This window comes from Delphinus delphis, chromosome 13 (genome assembly GCF_949987515.2).
Source record: "Delphinus delphis chromosome 13, mDelDel1.2, whole genome shotgun sequence".
Taxonomy (NCBI): Eukaryota; Metazoa; Chordata; class Mammalia; order Artiodactyla; family Delphinidae; genus Delphinus; species Delphinus delphis.
Genome location: NC_082695.1, coordinates 24,713,639 through 24,732,542, shown reverse-complemented (window position 1 = coordinate 24,732,542; position 18,904 = coordinate 24,713,639). Strand labels below are relative to the sequence as shown.

Genomic DNA, 18,904 nt, shown 5'->3' with positions numbered 1-18,904 from the left:
TCCCACGTCACCTGGTGGGCCCTGCCCACATCTTCCTTGAACGCACCTTGGCTGGTTCTCCTGGGCGACCACGGTTGAGGGCCCCTGGGAATATCGGGGCGTCTCCATAAAGGACCAGTTCTGGGGCTGAGCTCCATGGACGCCTCTGCTCACCACTCAGGAACATTCCTTCCCAGGGTGTGGAGAGAGGGGACTTGCCGTTCTCACTCAAGGCTTTTAAAATCATTGTGACCTGTGTAAGCGTCCAGGGGAAGAGAGAGATGATGATAACGAACATCAGGAACCATCACCAGATTTGCTAAATCTTAACATTCAACCATATTTCATAGTTGCTTGAGATTTTGCTTAAAAAAATATAGCCCCCTGGGCTTCCCTGGTGGCGCAGTGGTTGAGAGTCCGCCTGCTGATGCAGGGGACATGGGTTCGTGCCCCGGTCCGGGAAGATCCCACATGCCGCGGAGCGGCTGGGCCCGTGAGCCATGGCCGCTGAGCCTGTGCGTCCGGAGCCTGTGCTCCACAACAGGAGAGGCCGCAACAGTGAGAGGCCCGCGTACTGCAAACAAAACAAAACAAAACAAAATACAGCCCCCTGTGAACCTCCCCCACCCAGCACCCTTTCTCCTGCCCTCCCTGGAGCCACCAGTAGTGGGTGAATTCATCCCCAACATATGTCTTTGTATTATTCCCTGGCGGTCTAGTGGTTAGGATTCTGCGCTTCCACTGAAGGGGGCATAGGTGTAATTGTATATAGATCTTGCCTTCCATGTTTTAAAACTCTCTAAATGGATTTTGCTGTACGTATCCCTTTGGTACTTGAAAAACCTAATGCTATCATTGGGAATGTACCCATGTGTGTCATGGGCTCCATTTCCTGATTATAACCCCAGCCTGCCCATCCCTTGTTTGAACGTGTGTACTTACATTCAGTGAACTTACTCCAGTCCGGCGGACCTGCATGAGCTGGTTTTCCCCAGGGCTTCCCCAGAGAAGGGCGTCATGGGGCCAGAGAGCACAATGGCTTCCCAGCTGGAGAGCCCGTCGTGCTCCCTCCCAGCAGCCTGGCCGAGTGCTAAGCCGTGTAGCTGTCGCTGTCCTATGGCTCTGCCATCCCCCAAGGCTGGGAAGGGGCGTCTTCTCTCTGCCTGGCACCGCCTCCATCTCCTCTCCTGCCCGGGGCCTCCCAGGAGCCTGAGCCCATTCTGCTGAGTTGTTTTTTCCATTTCTCATTGATTTGAGGGAGTGCTTCGTTTATCCGAGATTCTAACACTTTGCTGGTCACACATATTGCAAATATCACTTCCCAGGCTATCTGCGTGGCTTTTCTCTGTTTGTTTATTCATTGGTCCAGCAGTTTTTCATTTGAATAGTAGTGAGTTTCATCAATCTTTTCCTTTGTGACTTTTTTCTTTTTTTTGGTGTTGTTTAAGAGAATTTGGTGCTAATAGCTCATGGAGATATCCTGCCGTATTTTCTTCTGAAAGTGAAAGAATTTTGCTTTTCACACTCAGTCCGAGAAGGTACCTGGGCCAGCCCAACACTGTCTTAATTACAAAAGCTCTAGGTGTTCTGGGTTCTGGTGGACAGGCCGGAATCCGCAAGCACTAGGCTCACCATGGGGAGCAGGGGGTGTAGTTTGCACTTTATCGTAGGATTTATCACAGGAGTCCGTGCCCAGAGGAGGCCTGGGACACTCTGGGGAAGGGTAGGTAGCAGTGGGTGGGGTGGGGGTGGGTAGCTAGAGGGAGGGAGGGGGACATGCAGTGTGGTAGGCGCCCCAGGAGGACCATCTGAGTGGCCCCTGAGCGCAGCAGCTCCTGGGTTGGCCCGTGTAGCCGTGTCCTGGGGGTGTCCTCGCTGGGCCTGTGGGTGGGGGTCTGGGTGGGTGAGGGCATCTACTTCTGGGGCTGCACTCTTACCAGCGTGGGGCCTCGGGCGCTAGCGAAGCCCATTGGGAGCAACAGGTCACAGGGGTCCAGCGGCTCTTCCGGGACGGTCTGCATGCAGGGCGCAGCGGCTCTCGTGCTGGTGGTCATGGGTCTGGGTTCTCTGTCCACGGCCACGACCAGAAGGACCCTCTGCACCTGGCGGAGTGCTGGGCACGTGTCTGGCACTCAACAAATACTGGTGGTTTAGCAGTTTCTATGCAGGATTTTAAAGGACTATTTGTCGGCTGTTTTCCTGCTGCACTTCACGCCCATGTGTTGGGGTATCTGTGGGGACGAGGCCTTTTCTGGGCCCTGGCGCCCGGCCAGGTCCAGCTGGCTGCGTGGTTTCCCAGAGTGGCCAGCAGGGGGCGCCGCAGGACCGGCCACCGCCCAGCAGGGCTGCTCTGGCTCTCAGGCCTGGACCTGCTTGTCAGGAGAGGAGAAACCGGGATCGTGGGGCAAATGCCAGGCGCCCCGTCTTCCAGGCCCTGAGTGACCGGCCGCCAGGGATGCTGGAGGAACCCGTCTCCTCCCTGTGTGGACACAGCATCCCGTAGGAGAGGGCTCCAGGCTGACACCCAGGATTCCTCTGTAACTGGATTTGGGGGCCCACTGGAAGTGTCCCCAACCCCTCGGGCCCTCTGATGGTGGTCTCAGGCCCTGCCTGGCACACATAGTGCTGGGCGCTGAGAGCCGCCGGCCCACCTTTAGGGCAGCTCCACTGTCCCGCTGTCCCGACCCATTCATGTGCAGCTGGGCTGTGGGCAGAGGCAGGTGCCCTCCCTGCCCAGAGGAGAGAGCCAGGGCTGGGTGGGGAGGCGGCGGGGGCATCCCTGGCATCCCGCCATCACCACTGGGGGCTGGAGAGAGATGGGGGTACTGCGTCCATGGGAGCACAGGGTGAGGGGTGGACATCCTCAGCCTGACAGCCCTTGGCAGACAGTAGAACCCCCTCCCCACCCAGACTTAGCAAAGCACGAGGGCCCCCCAGTGGTGACCCTGCCCCTCTGGCAAGAGGACCCTCTCCCCTCAGGGCCGTCCTCCACCAACTCTGGCCCCCTGTCCCCGTCCCCTCTGCTGGGCCTGGGCTTGCAGCTAACACCGCATCTGTGGACCTCTCTGGATGCAGCTTAGCACGTGCCTCCCCCGTGCCAGGCACTGCTCAGGCAGCAGCAGGGGAAGGAGGCGGGTCAGACGGTGCAAACACCCCTTCCCGCCTCAGCCTGGCCTGGGCGCTCTTTCATGGCCTGGGCTCTTTCATGGCCTGGGGTGCTGGGCCCTGAGGGGATGATGGGTCTTGGGCCGTGAGGATGGGGACGGTCCTGTCAGCAGAGGGATCAGCTGGTGAGAGGAAGAACTGGAGCAGATAAAGACTGTGGGGGATGCGGCGAGGGGACCACTGTCCCAGGGAAGCCTCCTCCCCTCCTTGAACACATCTGGGCAGGAGGCAGAATCCTTCCATTTCCCTCTCACTGTGTATTTTTAGTTAAAGATGCTCACGCTGAGATTACTGCTCTTTTCACAGTTGGCATTAAAGTGCAAAATAAGTCTCAAAGATCTTAAGTCACAGGTTATTTCTTATACAAAAGCCCCTTGGGTTTTCGCCGTTTGGTGATGTGGGAAGGCGTGAAGGGGACCCCCACGTGGGCTCAGGGGTGGGGGGAACAAGAGCCAGGTCCGTGTGTCTGAGTGCTGTGTACCTGCACACGTGTGTGTCTATCTGTATCCCTCCCTTGGGGCTTCATGTCCGGTCCTGGGTTTGAGGAGGCGACATGGGGTAGCTCTGTGCCCCCGTGGGCTCCTGCCCTGGCTGTCCAGGTGCAGAGCTGGGCGAGGACCCAGGTCTTGGACCCAGGTGTTGGGAGGCACCGGCCCGCTCTGCTCCTCTCGGGGAGGATGGCTCCGGTGCTCCCTGACCTTGACCTTGGGCATCTTGCCTCATCTGTAAAATGGGTCACCGCTGACACCCCGCCGCAGGGATGAGTGTGGAATAAGATAGTCTGCAAGGAGCCCGGTGCAGTGTGAACAAACTTCCTTGACTTAGTGTTTTCCATCCCTTGGCCCCCTAACCACACTGGCGAGTCAGCCAACGGTGGGCCGGCGGGGCCCCTCCTCCAAACACCCTGCAGGCTCGCCGTTCATGCCGGGAGCTGTCAGCACCCTCCAGGCCCACTGGGCATCTCCTCCGCTCTGTGGGGATGATTCTGACCCTAGTGGAGGTGTCTTTAGGGTCGGGGGGGAGTCCAGGTGATGGTGCAGCCTGGGCTGGTACCATCATTACCCCCAAACCTCAGCCCCTTGGGACACACAGGCCTGGCAGGTCTCCCTCTTTTGCAGCATCTTTCTACTCTTGGGGTTGTTTGTTCTTGACATTCATTTCAAAATGGTTTTTCCTAAACATGTGGAGGGAGCGGGGAGAGAAAAAGGAACCTCAGCACGGACGGTGTCCCCGCCACCCTCCTGCATGCCGTCCACGCACACAGCACTCGGGACGAGGCTCGGCTCATTCAGGATATTTTATTTTCGTAAAGTAGACAATCTCGGACTTTCGTGCGATCGCCAGCTCCTCTTTCCCTCTCGACATCCCTTAAAGTCCTTGGCTGTAACTCCTCACACCAACCTCGGGCTCAGGGTACCAAAGGCCGAGAGGAGGTTTGGCAAGGGCTCTGGCGGCGCCTTCGTGTTTGCACACGGCCCTCAGCCAAGGTAACCCACGTGGCGGTGGCGGTGGCAGTGCCCCGGGCCCTGGGCAGGAAGGGCCTCCCTCAGGCTGCGAGGCGGCCGAGCCTTCACAGGAGTCGAGGCTGCCCTCTGGCCTCCCTTTCCTCCACTTGCAGAAAAGCCACAGGTAATTTACTCTTTAAATACCAAGACATTTAGCTATTGTTCGTTCGCTCCTGGGTGAAGGACCTTCTTTAAATACATCACATTTATTTTCTGAAAGAAAAACGAAGCGGAAACCGCACCAGTAACAACAGGACGCTGCACGGGCTTATGTACAACTCGGCGCCGAGGCTGCTGCCGGGCGCAGAGGGACAGACTTGTCCAGGTAACAATTTTACACTCAGCAAAGCCAGACACAAAAAGGACCACCCGAAAAAAAAAATAGGTTTTGAAAATCTGCATTTAAAAAAGAATACTCAACTGCATTGGAAATTTTCTGTATTTCTGCGAAACACCACGAGATTTGGCCAAAAAAAAAAAAAGAAAAGAAAAAGGATGTCAGAGGAGAAAAACCAGGTTTCGGTTTATAAAACGTCCGACTCGTAGAAGAAAAGCTGGCGCCCAGCTCGCCTGGTCTGAGACAAGTTGCGCCACGCGTGTCACCATGTGGAGTTTTGCTGCATATTCTGAAGCGGTTTAAAAAGAGCTGTGAGTGGCCGGAGGGCTGGTCAGTGCTGTCGCAGGCCTGGTGCCCGGTCCCAGCGCGCACGTGGGGCGGCGTGGCCCCTGCTCTGGGTCTCCTCCCAGGTAGCCGGCCGCCCCTCCCTGTGGTCCCTCGGACCCCCATGCAGAGTGGGGCCACGTCGGGAAGGCAGGGTTATGTGGCAGGAGGGGCTCGGGGTGGACTTGGTGACAGCTCCTCAAGTCTTCACAGGACCTCAGCTACGCGGGGAGCCTGCTGTCTGCAGAGCGTGCGCGTGTGTGTGTGCGTGTGTGTGCGCAAGTGTGTCTACTTACCTAGCGATCTATCCGTACATATTCATGTTTGCGGAAACGTGGGGGCCGAGGAGGCGGGGCGGGGGACACGCTCCGGGCCCCCGTTTTCTGCCCCCGTGCTGGTCACCAGCGCGGGTCGGGGTGTGATGCCCCAGTCTCGCCACAGCCGACGCTGGCTCCTCAGCAGAGGCCGATGTACTTGAGGTTGTTCTGGATGATGACGTCGGTCACGGCGTCAAACACGAACTGGATGTTACTGGTGTCGGTGGCACAGGTGAAGTGGGAGTAGATCTCCTTGGTTTCCTTGTTGCGGTTCAGGTCCTCGAACTGCCGCTGGATGTAGACGGCGGCCTCCTCGTAGGTGTTCTGGCCGCTGTACTCGGGGAAGCACACGGTGAGTGGGATGCGCCGGATCTTCTGCGCCAGCAGGTCCTTCTTGTTGAGGAAGAGGATGAGGGAGGTGCTGACGAACCAGTTGTTGTTGCAGATGGAGTCAAAGAGGCGCAGGCTCTCCGCCATCCGGCTCTGGGGGGGGAGGGGGGGCGGTCAGCACGGCCTGGCCCTGCTAGGCCCAAGAGCACCCTCCCCGCCAGGCCCCAGCTGGCCCTGTGCTCTCCGACTCCGCTGGCCCCCTCTGGCCCCCGTGGTCGCTGACAGCACGTGGCTTCGGGGCTGCCGGCTGGGGCCCCGCGCCTGCACGGGCAAGCCCCGCCTCCCATGGGGGCACCGTCGCTGCATCCCCCGCAGGCAGCACGCGGGCAGCCTCCCCGGCAGTCAGCTCCGCCTGCTGGGGTTTGGCTGGCCCCGTGCCTCCATCCTGCCAGGCAGGGCATCAGTCCTCACTGGAGTCCGCGAGGGGGAGGCCTGTGTTCACGAAAGCAAGGGTGCAGGGCAGAGCTGGGCAGGCCTGGCCCCTGCCGGCGGTGTGCTCACTCAAGGCCACGTGGAGGATCCCGTGGCCGCCCCGCCCCCACCAGCACAGAGGACGCGAGGACGGCGGCCAGGAGGCACCGTGACCACAGAGCGTGGCCCTGGCCCTCTCTACCTCCCCTTGAGGACCGTGACCCTGCCGTGGAGCCTCTGGGTTTTCAAGGAACCCAGGGCCCTCGTCTGACTCCCACGCACAACTGACCGTCCTACTTCTAAAGGGACTCCTGCTGCTGGTGAAAGCTGCCCAGTGTTTGAAAGTAAAATGAATGAGATGAGCGTCCCAAGTGTGGGGCCGGTATAGATCGGAGGTATCGGATTTAAGGACTTTTCTGACGATGTGGTAACAACAGGGAAGCTGCAGCTGGTGCTGATGGGTGGACACAGGCACCGGCCTGCTCCACCCTCACACCTTCCTATCCCCATTCTGCAGATAAAGAAACTGAGGCCTGGAGAGGCAGGAAATGTGCTCTAAGTCCCACGGCCAGGAGCTCTAGGCTTGCTGCTCCTCCAAGGTGGACGGGCAGTGCTGCTGGCCCCAGGGTGGCAGTGCCCGGGGGAGGCCCCACGAAGCCCTGCTCTCCCACAGAACCTGCCTTCTCTCAGATACATGGTCTGACAGCATCAGTGCTGAGAAGGAACCACCGCCCCCACCACAACGTAGACGTTGCCTCCAGGTCCTGCACTCCACCGGGGAGGGCCCGTTTCCGAAACCCACCCTGTGCCTTCTTTAGAACAAGCTCAGGAATAACAGACGCCCTGAAAGTGAGCAGCCTCAGGTCTTGGGTGTGTGCGGGGTGGGGTAAGCCCTCTGCAGACAGAAACAGGATGCAGGACCCCCAGGTGTGCCTGGAGGAGCGGACGACGTGCCACACGCAGTTAAGTGGTGGTCCAGGAATGTTACATTCTACTGGGTAGTAATTAGCGCTAACGGATTCCCGGAAGCTGCGTGGTAGGGACCAGCAGAGCTGTCGTATCTCATGGGAATGACGTCATAATCAGACGCTGTGCTTCTGACCCCAGATTTCACATCAGATAAATAATAGATGTGGCCATTAGCATGTATTCATTAATCCACTGAGCAGACACTTGCTGAGCAGGCTCTGAGGGCCGCCAGCAGGTCCCAGATCTCGTGCCGGTGACGGGGCCCCAGAGACGAGAGGCCAGTGGCCAGGCCAGGCCAAGCCCTGGGTGTGGAGTGGCGTTCAAGGATGGGTGGGCCAGGCAGGGGTGCTGGGATGAGCATCTGCACAGGGCCTGGGCCTGCCTCCATGTACCCTGCTAGGTCACTGGGGGTGAGAGCCAGGTGCCTCCCGCATCCAGGCCAGCTGCTCCTGCTGAAACAGTGCACGTGTGCCGAGAGGGGTCGGTCCTCCAGGGCATGTGTGCGTGGGAAGAGCTCAGCTGCCATGTCCTGCGTGGAGCAGGCCCCAGGGCCCCGACAGGCTGCGTCTGCCCTTCCTGCTCAGCGCACCCCAGGCTGACTTCAGACCCCAGGGCCCGGCCCCTCTACCCCACAGATGTCCCTCCGAGCCTCGCCAGGCAACAGAGGGCAGAGGAGGCCGGCAGGACGGGCACTGCTGTGTGGCCTGAGCAGGACAGACAGACGCCCCTCGAGTCTGGCCCTTGCCCACACCTGGGGCTCCTCTTGCTCTCCAGGCAGGTGGGGCTCAGGTTTCCCTGTTCCCTCCCTCTCCCTTGGGACAAACCGTGGGGACCCACACAGGCCATCCTTTAGGCGGGCAGTGCTCAGGGAGCCCGTGGGAGGCACTGACTGGCCGGGCTGGACAAACACAGGAGCCTGGGAGCTCCACCTGCTCTCCCCCAAAGCCGCTGCGTGAGCACGGTGAAGCGGGCACTGTGTCCCGGGACCCACCACACAGAGGTCCCTCAGCCAGGAGAGGAGCCGTCCCAGAAGGCACTAGGCGGGCAGGGGGAGCTGGAGCCCCTTGGTGCTACCCACTGCTGTGCAGGCTCCTGGAGCCCGAGCAGGAGCCCGAGCATGGGCGCGCGGGCCGAGCAGCACGCTGACACCTGAGTCACAGATCACTGAGAAAGGAACGTGCTGTTTTGAGCTGTAACTCTGGAAACCGTGAGAAGCACACACAACAGTGTGCGTACGGGAGGAAGGCGCAACGGGCAGGGCCTCCCCCAGGGCCCCCTCCCCGTTTGGCTCGCCCTCCGTGGCCTCCTCCACGACTCCTCTTCCCAGCCCCGCACCCCGGCGCCCCCTCCTGCCGCACACGGCTGGGGTGCTCGGGCACCAGGATGGAACCCCAGTCCCTCGGTCTGCGTTCAGGGCCTCCCTGGTCCTGAGGGTGTGCTCAGCCTGGGGGCCAGCTGTGGCCCCGTTCTCCCCGACGCCTCCCTGGCACCCGGTTCTGACTCTACCCACTTGGTGCTGTGGGTCACAGGGTTGGGCCCCGTCCTCGTGTGGTCCACTGGGCCCTGGGGTGAATGAAGCTGGGGCAGCTTTGGAGTCACCGGACTCTGCCCATCACGCCTTGTCTTGCCATGACTTCCACCAGCCTGACGCAGACATCCTCTCACTGCAAGCCGGGGAGGCCACCCACCTCACACAGGGGATGGGGCCCTGGACAGGCGACTCCCAGGGCTGGGTGAGGACCCCGTGTCTGCACCAACCCCAGCGCTCCCCCAGCAGGAGGCCCTCCACGCCCTCAGCTCTGCAGCTGCTCCTCCCAGGAGAAAATACCCCACGACTGCTTGCCTGCGATGCCACCCAGGGCTCTGGTGCCCACCCAGCTCTCTCCAGGAGCTGCTCACAGTGAGAAACATCGTGTACGGAGATGACACAGAGCAGACGATTCCCGTCAGAGGCCTGGGCAGCGGTGGCGATCCCATGCTCGGGAAGGGGCAGGAACCAGTGATTTGTAACAGCACACGTCAGATCCTGGGAGGCAGCCGGACAGTCCCCAGGGTGGCGCACAAGTCATTTCTCAGCCATTTGCAGAGAAAGCTCCCGCTTGGACACGTCCGAATACACTCAACCTCACCGAACAGACTGGACTTTCCCCAGGGGCTGCAGCTGGTGACCCCCCTCTGAGGGCCTTCCAGCTTGCTGCTCGGAGACTGGAATCTTTGCTAAGTGCCGAGCTCAGTGGTGGAGGCCTTTACCCTGAGCACAACCGCCACGTGACAGCACCCGTGGTGGCCTGGACCAGACCGGCTCCTGGAACATCCTGAGGAGGCCGGGGCTGGGGCGCGAAGGGGAGCCTCGGCCCTGGTCCCCCATGAAGGCTCCCCTGAGTCACGAAAGGGCAGGTGTCCCTGTTATGGGTACAGATTTGCGGCCTGGGGTTCGCTCTCACCACCAGGGCTCGCTGAACCTTGGACAAGTCCTTTCTCCTCTCCCGGCCTCAGTGTCCTCATCTGTAAAATGGGGACGATCACGGCACCCAGCACCAGGACTGCTGCAGGAGCAACACAGTGTTGGTTTGAGAGGAACCAGGTTTGCTGGGCCTCGGCCTGTGGCTGCCTTCCCAGCAGACAGTCTGCATGCCACTCACTGCCGGCACCCTGGCACTGGGGTGACCTCATCTCCTCTTGTCCAAGACCTGCCCCCCTCCCCACCGGCACAGAGCCTCTGCGGGAGGTGGGATGGAGAGGGAGGGGGCTGGACTCTGCAGACCCGGCTCAGCTGCCATCCTGAGCCCCAGGGCCACCAGCACCTCCCTCCAGGCTGCTGGCTCCCAGCTCTGCCTGGTTCCTCTGCTCTGGGGGCCCCATAACTGCTCAGCCTGGAGACCCAACGGCTGCCCAGAACCTGTGACACCCACTCAGCCCCTCGCTCACTGCTGCAGGGGCACAGGACAGCACCGATTGCCAGGCGAGCACCCATTTCCTTGATTTAATAGGCCAAGAGGGCTGCCTTTGGCTTCCTCGCGGGCTGGCTGGCGGGCACTGGCCCCAAATGTGGACGCCCAAGTCCAGCCCTGCACTCTACAAAAGGGGAGCACGGGTTCCCCAACAGGCAAGGGAGCCACCCAAACGCTGACTGCTCGGCTCGCCCTGGGCACAGCAGAGGCTCCAGTCCCAGACCTCATAAAGTGGGGGTGATGTCAAGGTTTCAGCCCTTCCCAGAACCGGCCCAAACCCCAGGGCCCGGGAGACCCGGAAACCCCAGCCCGCCGGCACGCCAGCAACCTTCACCGCTAGGCCCGCACCCCCCACCCCTCCTCAGCCTCCGTGGGCAGAGGCGCTCCAGGCGCCCTGCTGGGTGTGAGGAGGACGGAGGAGAGGTGAGCTCGTGGAGTGGCCAACGAGGGCCAGAGCCCCTGCTCTGCCAGCCGCCAGCTCCTGTTTGTCTGAGCCTCAGTTTCCTCACCCGTACAGCGCGGTCTGTTAGGGATCCTGCTCCCGAGGCTGGGGGCTAAAACGTGACGCTTCTGGAAAGCTGAGTCTCCACACCGGGCACCCGTGACCAGAGCGGCCGTCACGGCATGACTCAGAGATAAAAGGGGAGGTGGCCTGGAGCAGGGGCCCTGTGAGGCTAGGATGAGGCAACGGGAAGCCAGCCACGGCCAAGGCCTGGGGCCGCAGCGGGCAGCCGGCGGGGGAAGAGGATGCAGCGGGGCTGGGCCGTGGCGCTGGCTCGGCTGCTTGGGGCTCAGAGCCCAGGGAGGCTCTGTCCCGCCCTGGGACTCAGCTTGCTCGTCCCTAACACGAGTTCTCAGTTCCGTTTCGGCCTGGGAAGCCCAGGTCCGCCTGTTGCAGGAGCGTGTGGAGTGTTTGTTCTTGAGAACTGTGAATTTACCTTTAAACGCTGGAAGCAGAGCTGGGAGGCCGGGCTGAGGACATGAATGAGCTCCATTCACCACGACGGTGCCAGCCCTGAGGCTCAGCCTCCAGGCCCCACCCGGGCAACGGTGCCAGGCTCCACGGGCGCCGAGGGCGGGACCGGGCAGCGAGGCCTCCTGGCAGCACCCTGGCTGCATGGGCCAAGGGGGAGGGTCCAGCCAGGGCTGGGTATCGAGCTGGCACCTTCACAAGGTAACAGCCAAGCCTCTGCTCCCTCTGTGGTGGTGTGGCTCGAGGGGTGCGGAGGCGCGGCTGACCCAGCGAGCGGCACGTCCCAGAGGGAAGTCTGGGGTCGTCCTCTGTGCGGTGCTGACTGCCCTCCCCGCCTCCACTGCCCGGGAGGCAGGTGAGGCCCGGAGCCCTGTGCTCTGGGCCTGGTGGGTGGGAGGAGCCCCCGAGACCTCCCTGGCCCACGCTGAGCCCTGCCGGGGGAGCCGGGCTTGGACATCCCCAGCCTTCTCCAGCGGGGAGAGGGCGAGTGGGCCCTCCCGTCACACCCAGGTCCCGAGGTCCGGGCAGGTGCACAGGGGTGGGGGTGGTGGGGCCTGTGTTACATGCACCTGCAACTGTGGAAAGGTGTGAAGACAGGATTGCACCTCCAGAGTAAAACCCCTCCGAGGACGGCACTGGTTGCTCAGGGAAATAGCTTATTCTTTGTCACCGAAGAAGTGGGGGGCTGGTCGTTGTGGGTGAGAGAGGGGTGTCTTTATCTTCATGCAAAGCTGCAGAGAAGTCTAGTGTGGCCTGGGGGTGCTCAGGGGGCCCTGCTGGGAGATGCCTTGGGCTCTGCGGGGAAGAGGCCGGGCCCAGCCCTCAGGCTGCCCAGTGGCTCGAAGCCCTGAGCTCCCCCACTCGTCCACCGAGGGTCCTTATCCTTCCGGAGCTTATTTCCCTTTCGGGGCTCCAGCTTGTCTCGGGTCGTGGGGGTGGCTCAGGGGAGCAAGGCCCTGGCTTGCGTCTGCCCTTAGGCTGCGGGGTGCAGGCAGGAGGGCTCCCTGGGAACAGGGTGGGGTGGCAAGAAGCAGAGCAACAGCCCCAGACTGAGCTGGAGGCCTCGGGCAGCGAGGCAGCATGGCCGCGCTGTCCTGGCAGAAGCCCAGTGCAGAGCCGGTGCAGGAGATGACTCAGACCTCCTCTCACGCCCGCAGGGATGGGAATGGGACGCTCGGGCCTCCCCAGGCAGCCCTGGCTCCCCACTGTCACCAGAACCTGTGTTTCTCCACACACACACACCCCCACCCCCAGTATCGCGTCCCTCATTGGAAGTGTTTGCAGGAGGGCAGGGCCTGTGTGCTTGACTCACCCAGGCCTGGATGGAGTCACTACAGCACTGTGCAGACAAGAGAGCAGATGTGGTGGTGGTCCAGCGCCCACAGGGAGATGCAGGCGAGAAGGCCTCAGAGCTGCCCTCTGCGCTGCCCAGCGCAGGAGTGGGGCAGCCCCTCGGGCCCTTCCTAACACTGAGAGTCTGTGACAGCAGCTGCTCCCATCCCTTGGTTGAGCTTATACTCAGACACTCAGCATGCAGTTTCCATGGCAACTGGGGAGGAAGCCTCCACCCTCGGGCCCCTACAGCAGCACAGCAACACAGACTGAAGGCAGGAGACGCTCGATCTTTGAGCTGGGCCAGGTGTCCCTCTCCACAGGGGCACACAGGCCCAGCCCTGGCTGGCTGGCTAGACCACACTGTCCATCACTGTCTACTTCTTGAGAGTGGGGGAGGGCCTCCGGGTGTTGAGGATATCTCACTCTCCCTGGCGGGCAGGGCAGTGGGCAGGGAAGAGGGGAGGTCCTTCTGGTACCGGCTCCTGCCTGCAGTGCCCTGGGTGGGTGGCACTCCCAGTGGGAGGGGCGGGGGTGGGATTGTTACCGAAGGATGGTGCCTTGCCCTCGACAGCTGCCCCTGGAGGCTCTGGGCCTTGCTCCTCCTCTGCGCGGAGGCTGCTGTGATGTGCAGAGGTCCAGCTCTCTGCTCCTCTCAGAGCAGTGGCTGTGAGGCCTTCTCCCCACATCCCCGTTTATGGATGTGGAAATGGGGGCTGTGAGGGCCAGCCTGGCCTGCCCAGGCCCCTCTGCCCCAAAGAGAGCTTCTGATGGCCACAGCCACCCCTTGGTCCTTGCCATCCCCATCCGGCTCCTGGCCTCAGGCAACGGGGAGGTGCCTGGGGACAGAGCTGGATGACCGGGGTCAAGTCCAGACCAACCTGGTTAGCGCTCCTCACTTCTTCCTCCCACAAACCTAAGTGCTGGCCGCGCCAGAATGGAGAATTGATTAATGAGGCTAATGGATCGATGAGCCCCTGACTGTCCCCGGGGCTCATCTGCACGGGCGGCACAGAGTGGGTGGTGCCGCAGCCTGTGCGGGGGCAACAGGGCGAGCTGGGGGTGCTGCCGCCCACCCCCTGCTCTCTCTGGGGTGGGCAGCGTTCCCCCTCGGCTGCCCAGGGTCAGTGGGGCCCTCGGGACACCCAGGCCAAGATCGACTGGCACGGCCCTGCCGCACAGGCAGCTCACTCCCCGTGCCCCTCCCGCCGCCGCCTTCCCCTCCACCAGGCACAGCCACGGCGCTTCTCGGCACCCCGTCCCCCTTCCAGTCCCTCAGCATGTTCCTACCCCGCCCTCTCGTGTCCCTGGGACCTCAGAGGCCTCCCAGTGCAGGCCCTGATCCCCTACTCTGACCCCTGGCACCAGACGCCCACTCAACCAGCCCCACCCCCCATCTTCTGTCTGACCCCCTTTCTCCCTGGCTCACTTCAGCTTTAGGGCTCCCTGGGTGATGTGAGCGGGTCAGGCTGAAAGGAGTGGGGGCCTGAGCGAGGAGCCCTGAGGCAGCCCCACGCCAAGCCCCCATGGCTGCCTCGGCTGGCCTTGGACTTGACCTCACCCAAGAGTCTCAGGTCCTGCCGACCAGGAGACGGCAGTTATTCTGGGCTGTCGGGAAGTGAGTCATGGTAGAAACGTGGTTGACAGGCAGTGACAGGAAGCTGGAGGCCCAGCATCCCTACCGCCGACACCGGCGTCCAAGATCCAAGCCCGGCCTCGCCCGGCACCTTTCCCTGGACATCAAGCAGTCACCCTCGGAAACACAGAGAGAAGCAAGGGGCAATCCTGGCTTAAGAGAACTGAGGCCCTAGGAGCGGACACACGTGCACTGACCACCCAGTGCCAAGCCAGCAAGCTGGGGCAGGTGGCATGGAGGGAGGGCACTGTCTGGCTGCCTCTGCCAGGGGAGGCAGTACCCACGAGTGGACACAATACCCCGACAGAGGCCAGGGTCCCGGAGTCGGGCCATGGGCTCTACCTGTAACTGTCCAGTTGACGGCACCTCCAGCCACACCTGGAATCTCCTTCCCACCTCTCCCTCTGCTCCGTGTCTCTGTAACCTGGGGTCACTTCGCTGCCCTGTGCATAGCCCTCCAGCAGCTCCCATCCCAGCGGGGCGACCCGGCACCTTCTGCCTGGCCCCAACTCATCCCCGCGTGGGGCCTTCACCAGGCTGTCCTCCCCTGGGTCCCGGCAGAGGGGTGGGCTCTCAAGGGCATCCCTGAGCCACCCTGAAGTAGCCAGTCGCCAGCTGGAACCCTTCTGTTGATTTGCTGTGGCTTTGAGCACCGCCACCCGGTCTGCGGGGGCTGCTCTCTCCAGCGCCCGGCAGGGTGAGTGGTCTGGTGGCCGCGGGGCCACGGCAGGCAGGGCTGGATGGTGCGGGATGTAGGTGGTCGGTAAGGCGGCCGTGTGCAGGGGTTACAGTGAGAGGACGCCGGCGCCGCGTGTCCTGCCTGTCCAGGTAGTCGGACCCGGCCACTGAGGAGGGGCCCGCCTGCGCCCCCAGCCTCCCCTCCTCCCAACCAGGACCCTGACACTTGGCAGCGCCGGGCCTCCCCCGCTCCCCGCAGCAGGCTCCGTGCCGTCCCGGCCCTTCGCCGGCAGTGGCCTGTGTCCCTTCTCGCCCCAGCGCCATCGTGGAGCAAAACGAGGGGAAAAGGGGTTTACAGGCAGGTGCCCTTCTGGCTTTAAAACTATCAGGAACCCCCTGACCTGCCGGGGATGAAGGCTCGGGGTTCATCTTCCTCCTCCAAACTCCGGGGTTTGTGCGGCGACCCCAGGACCGACTCCACTGTGTGTCCCCGTCGGTGCCCCAGCTCCTGCCGCCCTGACCCCTGGCCTCCGCGCCACCTGCAGACGAGCAGCCCGAGGGGCCGCGGAAGTTGCGGCCAGAGTGTGGGGATTAGCGAGCAGCACAGAGGAATTAGTGCTTGGGGCGGTGCACCTCGCGCCCCACAGTCCTGGTGCTCACAGCCCTTGGCCCCCCTCCCCAGGCACAAGAAGGGGGCTCAGCAAAGGACCACCGCCTCTCACCTCCCAGGGGCTGGCTTGCCGCAGCCCAGGTGGGGGCAGGAGGAGGCTCAGCCCTGCAGGCCTTGGGCCAGTGACAGATGGGGCTTCACTGGGGTGCGAGTGTGTTCCGACGGGTCCAGAGGTCAGAGGCACCGTTTGTCTGTCCGCTGCCCCCCATCGAGTGACAGCTGTGACGCTCGTAGTAACAGCGCCAGCCAGGCCTGCCACTTCAAACAGTAGGGCTGTTTAAACAAGATAAAGGCTGCGGAGAAGCTGTGCTCGGGCCCTAATGGCCTGAAACCCATCCTGAACCTGCCAGAAACAGCGGAAGCTCAGCCTCGGGCCACCTCGCCTGACGCCACCTGTCCCCGCCCCAAGCTCAGCACCCACCTTCTCCAGGCAGCCTGTTTGCTGGTCCCCAGTCTCCCAAAGTATACGGCTCAGAGGGGGCTAGGGTGACCCAGAGTAGTAGCAAGTGTGGCAGCCCGCCTGGGGGGCTTAGAGGTTTGTGTGCAGGGTCCGTGACAGCACCTGAGGCCCAGCCTCTTTCCCCTGCCCTCGTCCTCCCACCCGGACACCTGCCCCCGGAGAGGAAGGACCGCGCCCTGGGCCCCACCGTTTCCCCATGGTGCCCGGCACGGGGCTGGGACCGGGGTGCCTCGGGACGAGTGTGCTCCACCGAGCGCCCCCCTTCCACTGACACAGCCGTGCTGTCCTCGGCGTGCTGCGAGTTCTCAGGAGCCAGACAGCCCAGATGGACCACAGGTGGACACATGATGACCCTGGGGCCACACAGGCAGGTCACTGCCCCACCCCAGCACCAAAACACGCTCATGCCCTGGCTGGGGACTTTGCCCGCCTGACCGAGCTGTCCCCTGGGAGTCTGTGTGGCCAGCCAGCCCCTGCACCCCAAACACACATCATTCTTCTGCTCTCTGTTCTCACTGAGCCTCAGAAGCAATGACCGACAGGATCTCAGAGCCAGAAAGGACCATTCCTGATCCCACAGGCGTCCAGTAGAGCCCCGGGCAGGTGGGACGAGGGCAGTGGGCATCTCGTAACTTTGGATTGGGGGGGGGGACTGAGTTAGAATTGACTCCCAGATTCCCAAAGCCACACTTGGAGCACTTGCTCTGCAAGGGCTGGAGCTCCTGTGTCCTGCTCCCAGCTCCCCATGTCATGCCCAGGCCCAGGGAGGAAGGCTGGCAGCCTAGGATGAGGTCCGGGCTCTGGGTCCCACCTGCTCTCACCTCATCCGCCCACCTCCCCCCACCTCCAACCGCTCCCGCTCCCAGGGAGCATGCCTCTTCTAAAGCCCCAGTCCTTCCAGTCCTTTTCAGCTTCAGCTGAAATGAGAACTGTTTTCTATTTGTTTTTGTGTTAAATCTTGCTGGAGTGATCCAAGCCCCCCTGCTGTCAGTCACTGACGGGGAAATTAGCAAACAGCATGATGCAAGTGCGAGCAGGCCTGGCCTGGCTTGCAGACCATCACTGCCACCACGGGAGGCAATGGCAGTGCAAACAGCCCTCCTGGGACCAGACCGAGGACCCCCTGGGCCCCAACACCCTTGCCTAACACTGTTCAGCAAGAGGGAGCTTCTGCACCCCTGGGCACAGCCCTAGGCCACCCCTCCTGGAGGAAAGGCTGGAGAGCCATGGGCAGCAGGTGGCCAGTTCCTGCAGGGACACGAGAAGCTGGGGACAGGGCGGGGAGGGGGGTGGGTAGACATCTCAGTGGGGAACCTCTGCTTGTGGCCAATCAAGATGGATTTCAGAAATGCTCATCCTTAGGAAGTAATATTTGGGCCACTGCTGCCCGTTATAACCCTGGCTGCTCCATCAGCAGGGGGTCGGGGCTGGGCAAGGGCAGTCTTCCGGGGTCTCAGCTCCATTGAGAAACTGATCAAAGTGACAGAGCCTCTCTCAGGAAGGATGCCTACACGTGCTGGTGCAGCCGTACAATCGGGACGCGGTTTAGGGAATTCCGCAGGACCCTGGGAACACTGCTCCTACCTGTGGGGCATCTGGCGCTTTATCCTGCCCCAGATGTTGTCAGTGTGGCTGACATACCCCACACCCTGCTAGGTACTCGGTGGCTGACAGCGTTCTCCCGGTGCTCGCCCTGGCCAGCACGGTCCAAGCCTCTCAGCCCCCTTTGCAGGTGAAGCAGGGGGATGAAGAAGCTGGGTGGGGCCCTGCTTCTGGTTCCCAAGCCCTTGTCTTCGCGTCACTGCCTCTTGAGTGCGTCCTCGAAACCTCACCCCCCCCCCCCCAGCTGTGACCACCCGTATCACTCCCAGGGCTGGGCCAGCCCATCCCCCCAGACTGGCAGTACGGCAGGAGATACCGGGCCACGGGGTCACAGCAGCTGTGCCTGGGGACAGAGCACTGGGCAGGAGCAGGAACAAGGTTCAGGGGAAGGGCGTGCCAGAGGCCGGCTGGTCAGCAGCTCATGGCTGTGGTCTCACTGAATCCAGGCTGGAGTCACACGCAGTGTCTCCATCCATGTCCTCCACAACCATTGGGGACAGTACCACCCCCATGGGCTCCCTGCTGTCCAGAAGAGACCTCCTGCCCTCCCTGGGCCCCACACCACTGCAGCAGGGGCTGGGATGCCCCGGGAGGAACATGTGCTGTGTCAGGGCTGGTGGTGCCCAATGCCAGGTCCCCTGGTCAGCTGTGCTACAAAAGGCCAGCCTGCTAGGTCTGGGCATCAGAGGAGAGCGTGGTGACAGTTCTGCCCAGCGCCTCCTCTGTCCTGGTTCAGTGTGGTCTCTGGCCTTGGTGATGCCACATCCTGATGCCCCAGGCTGTGCTGGGGGTGGGACTTGGCACCGGGACCTCGCCCAGGTGGCCCAGCTCTCCATGGCCCCCCAAAACCCCTCGGTACTGAGAGGCACTTGCAGCCTGGCCCTGGGAGGCCTGAGCAGGAATGGGGAGTGGGGGGCTGGGTGGTTGTCTCTTGTGAGAAGAACAGGAAATGGCAGGAGGGCACTGTGTTCCCTGCAGGCCTGTGCGATTCCCACAGCCTTCCCAGCCACCAAACCAGGCAGGGTGGCCCAGGCCACAGGGGAGGCCACGGGGCTGACCAGGGTCTAAGCTCCACTGCTGGGCATCCCCCTCCATCGGAGCGCCAGCCCCAGAGTCCCAGGCCCTGCAGGCACCAAGCACAGGCGCCTGGCAGATGTCAGAACTGCATCCTGTCCTTGAGCCATGGATCTGTCGTCTGGCTTTGC

General features: G+C 62.3%; 1 protein-coding gene across 2 annotated transcripts in view; it reads right to left on the bottom strand.

Annotated features, from left to right (window-relative positions):
- Positions 1-4,426: 4,426 nt before the first annotated feature.
- GNAZ (G protein subunit alpha z) overlaps positions 4,427-18,904 on the bottom strand; it is a 42,224-nt gene continuing 27,746 nt past the window's right edge. For both annotated transcript variants that reach the window (XM_060028430.1, XM_060028429.1), the window contains one exon: positions 4,427-6,110. In XM_060028430.1, the coding sequence (XP_059884413.1) occupies positions 5,766-6,110 (345 nt within the window). In that variant the 3' untranslated portion in view covers positions 4,427-5,765. The remainder of the gene's footprint in view (positions 6,111-18,904) is intronic.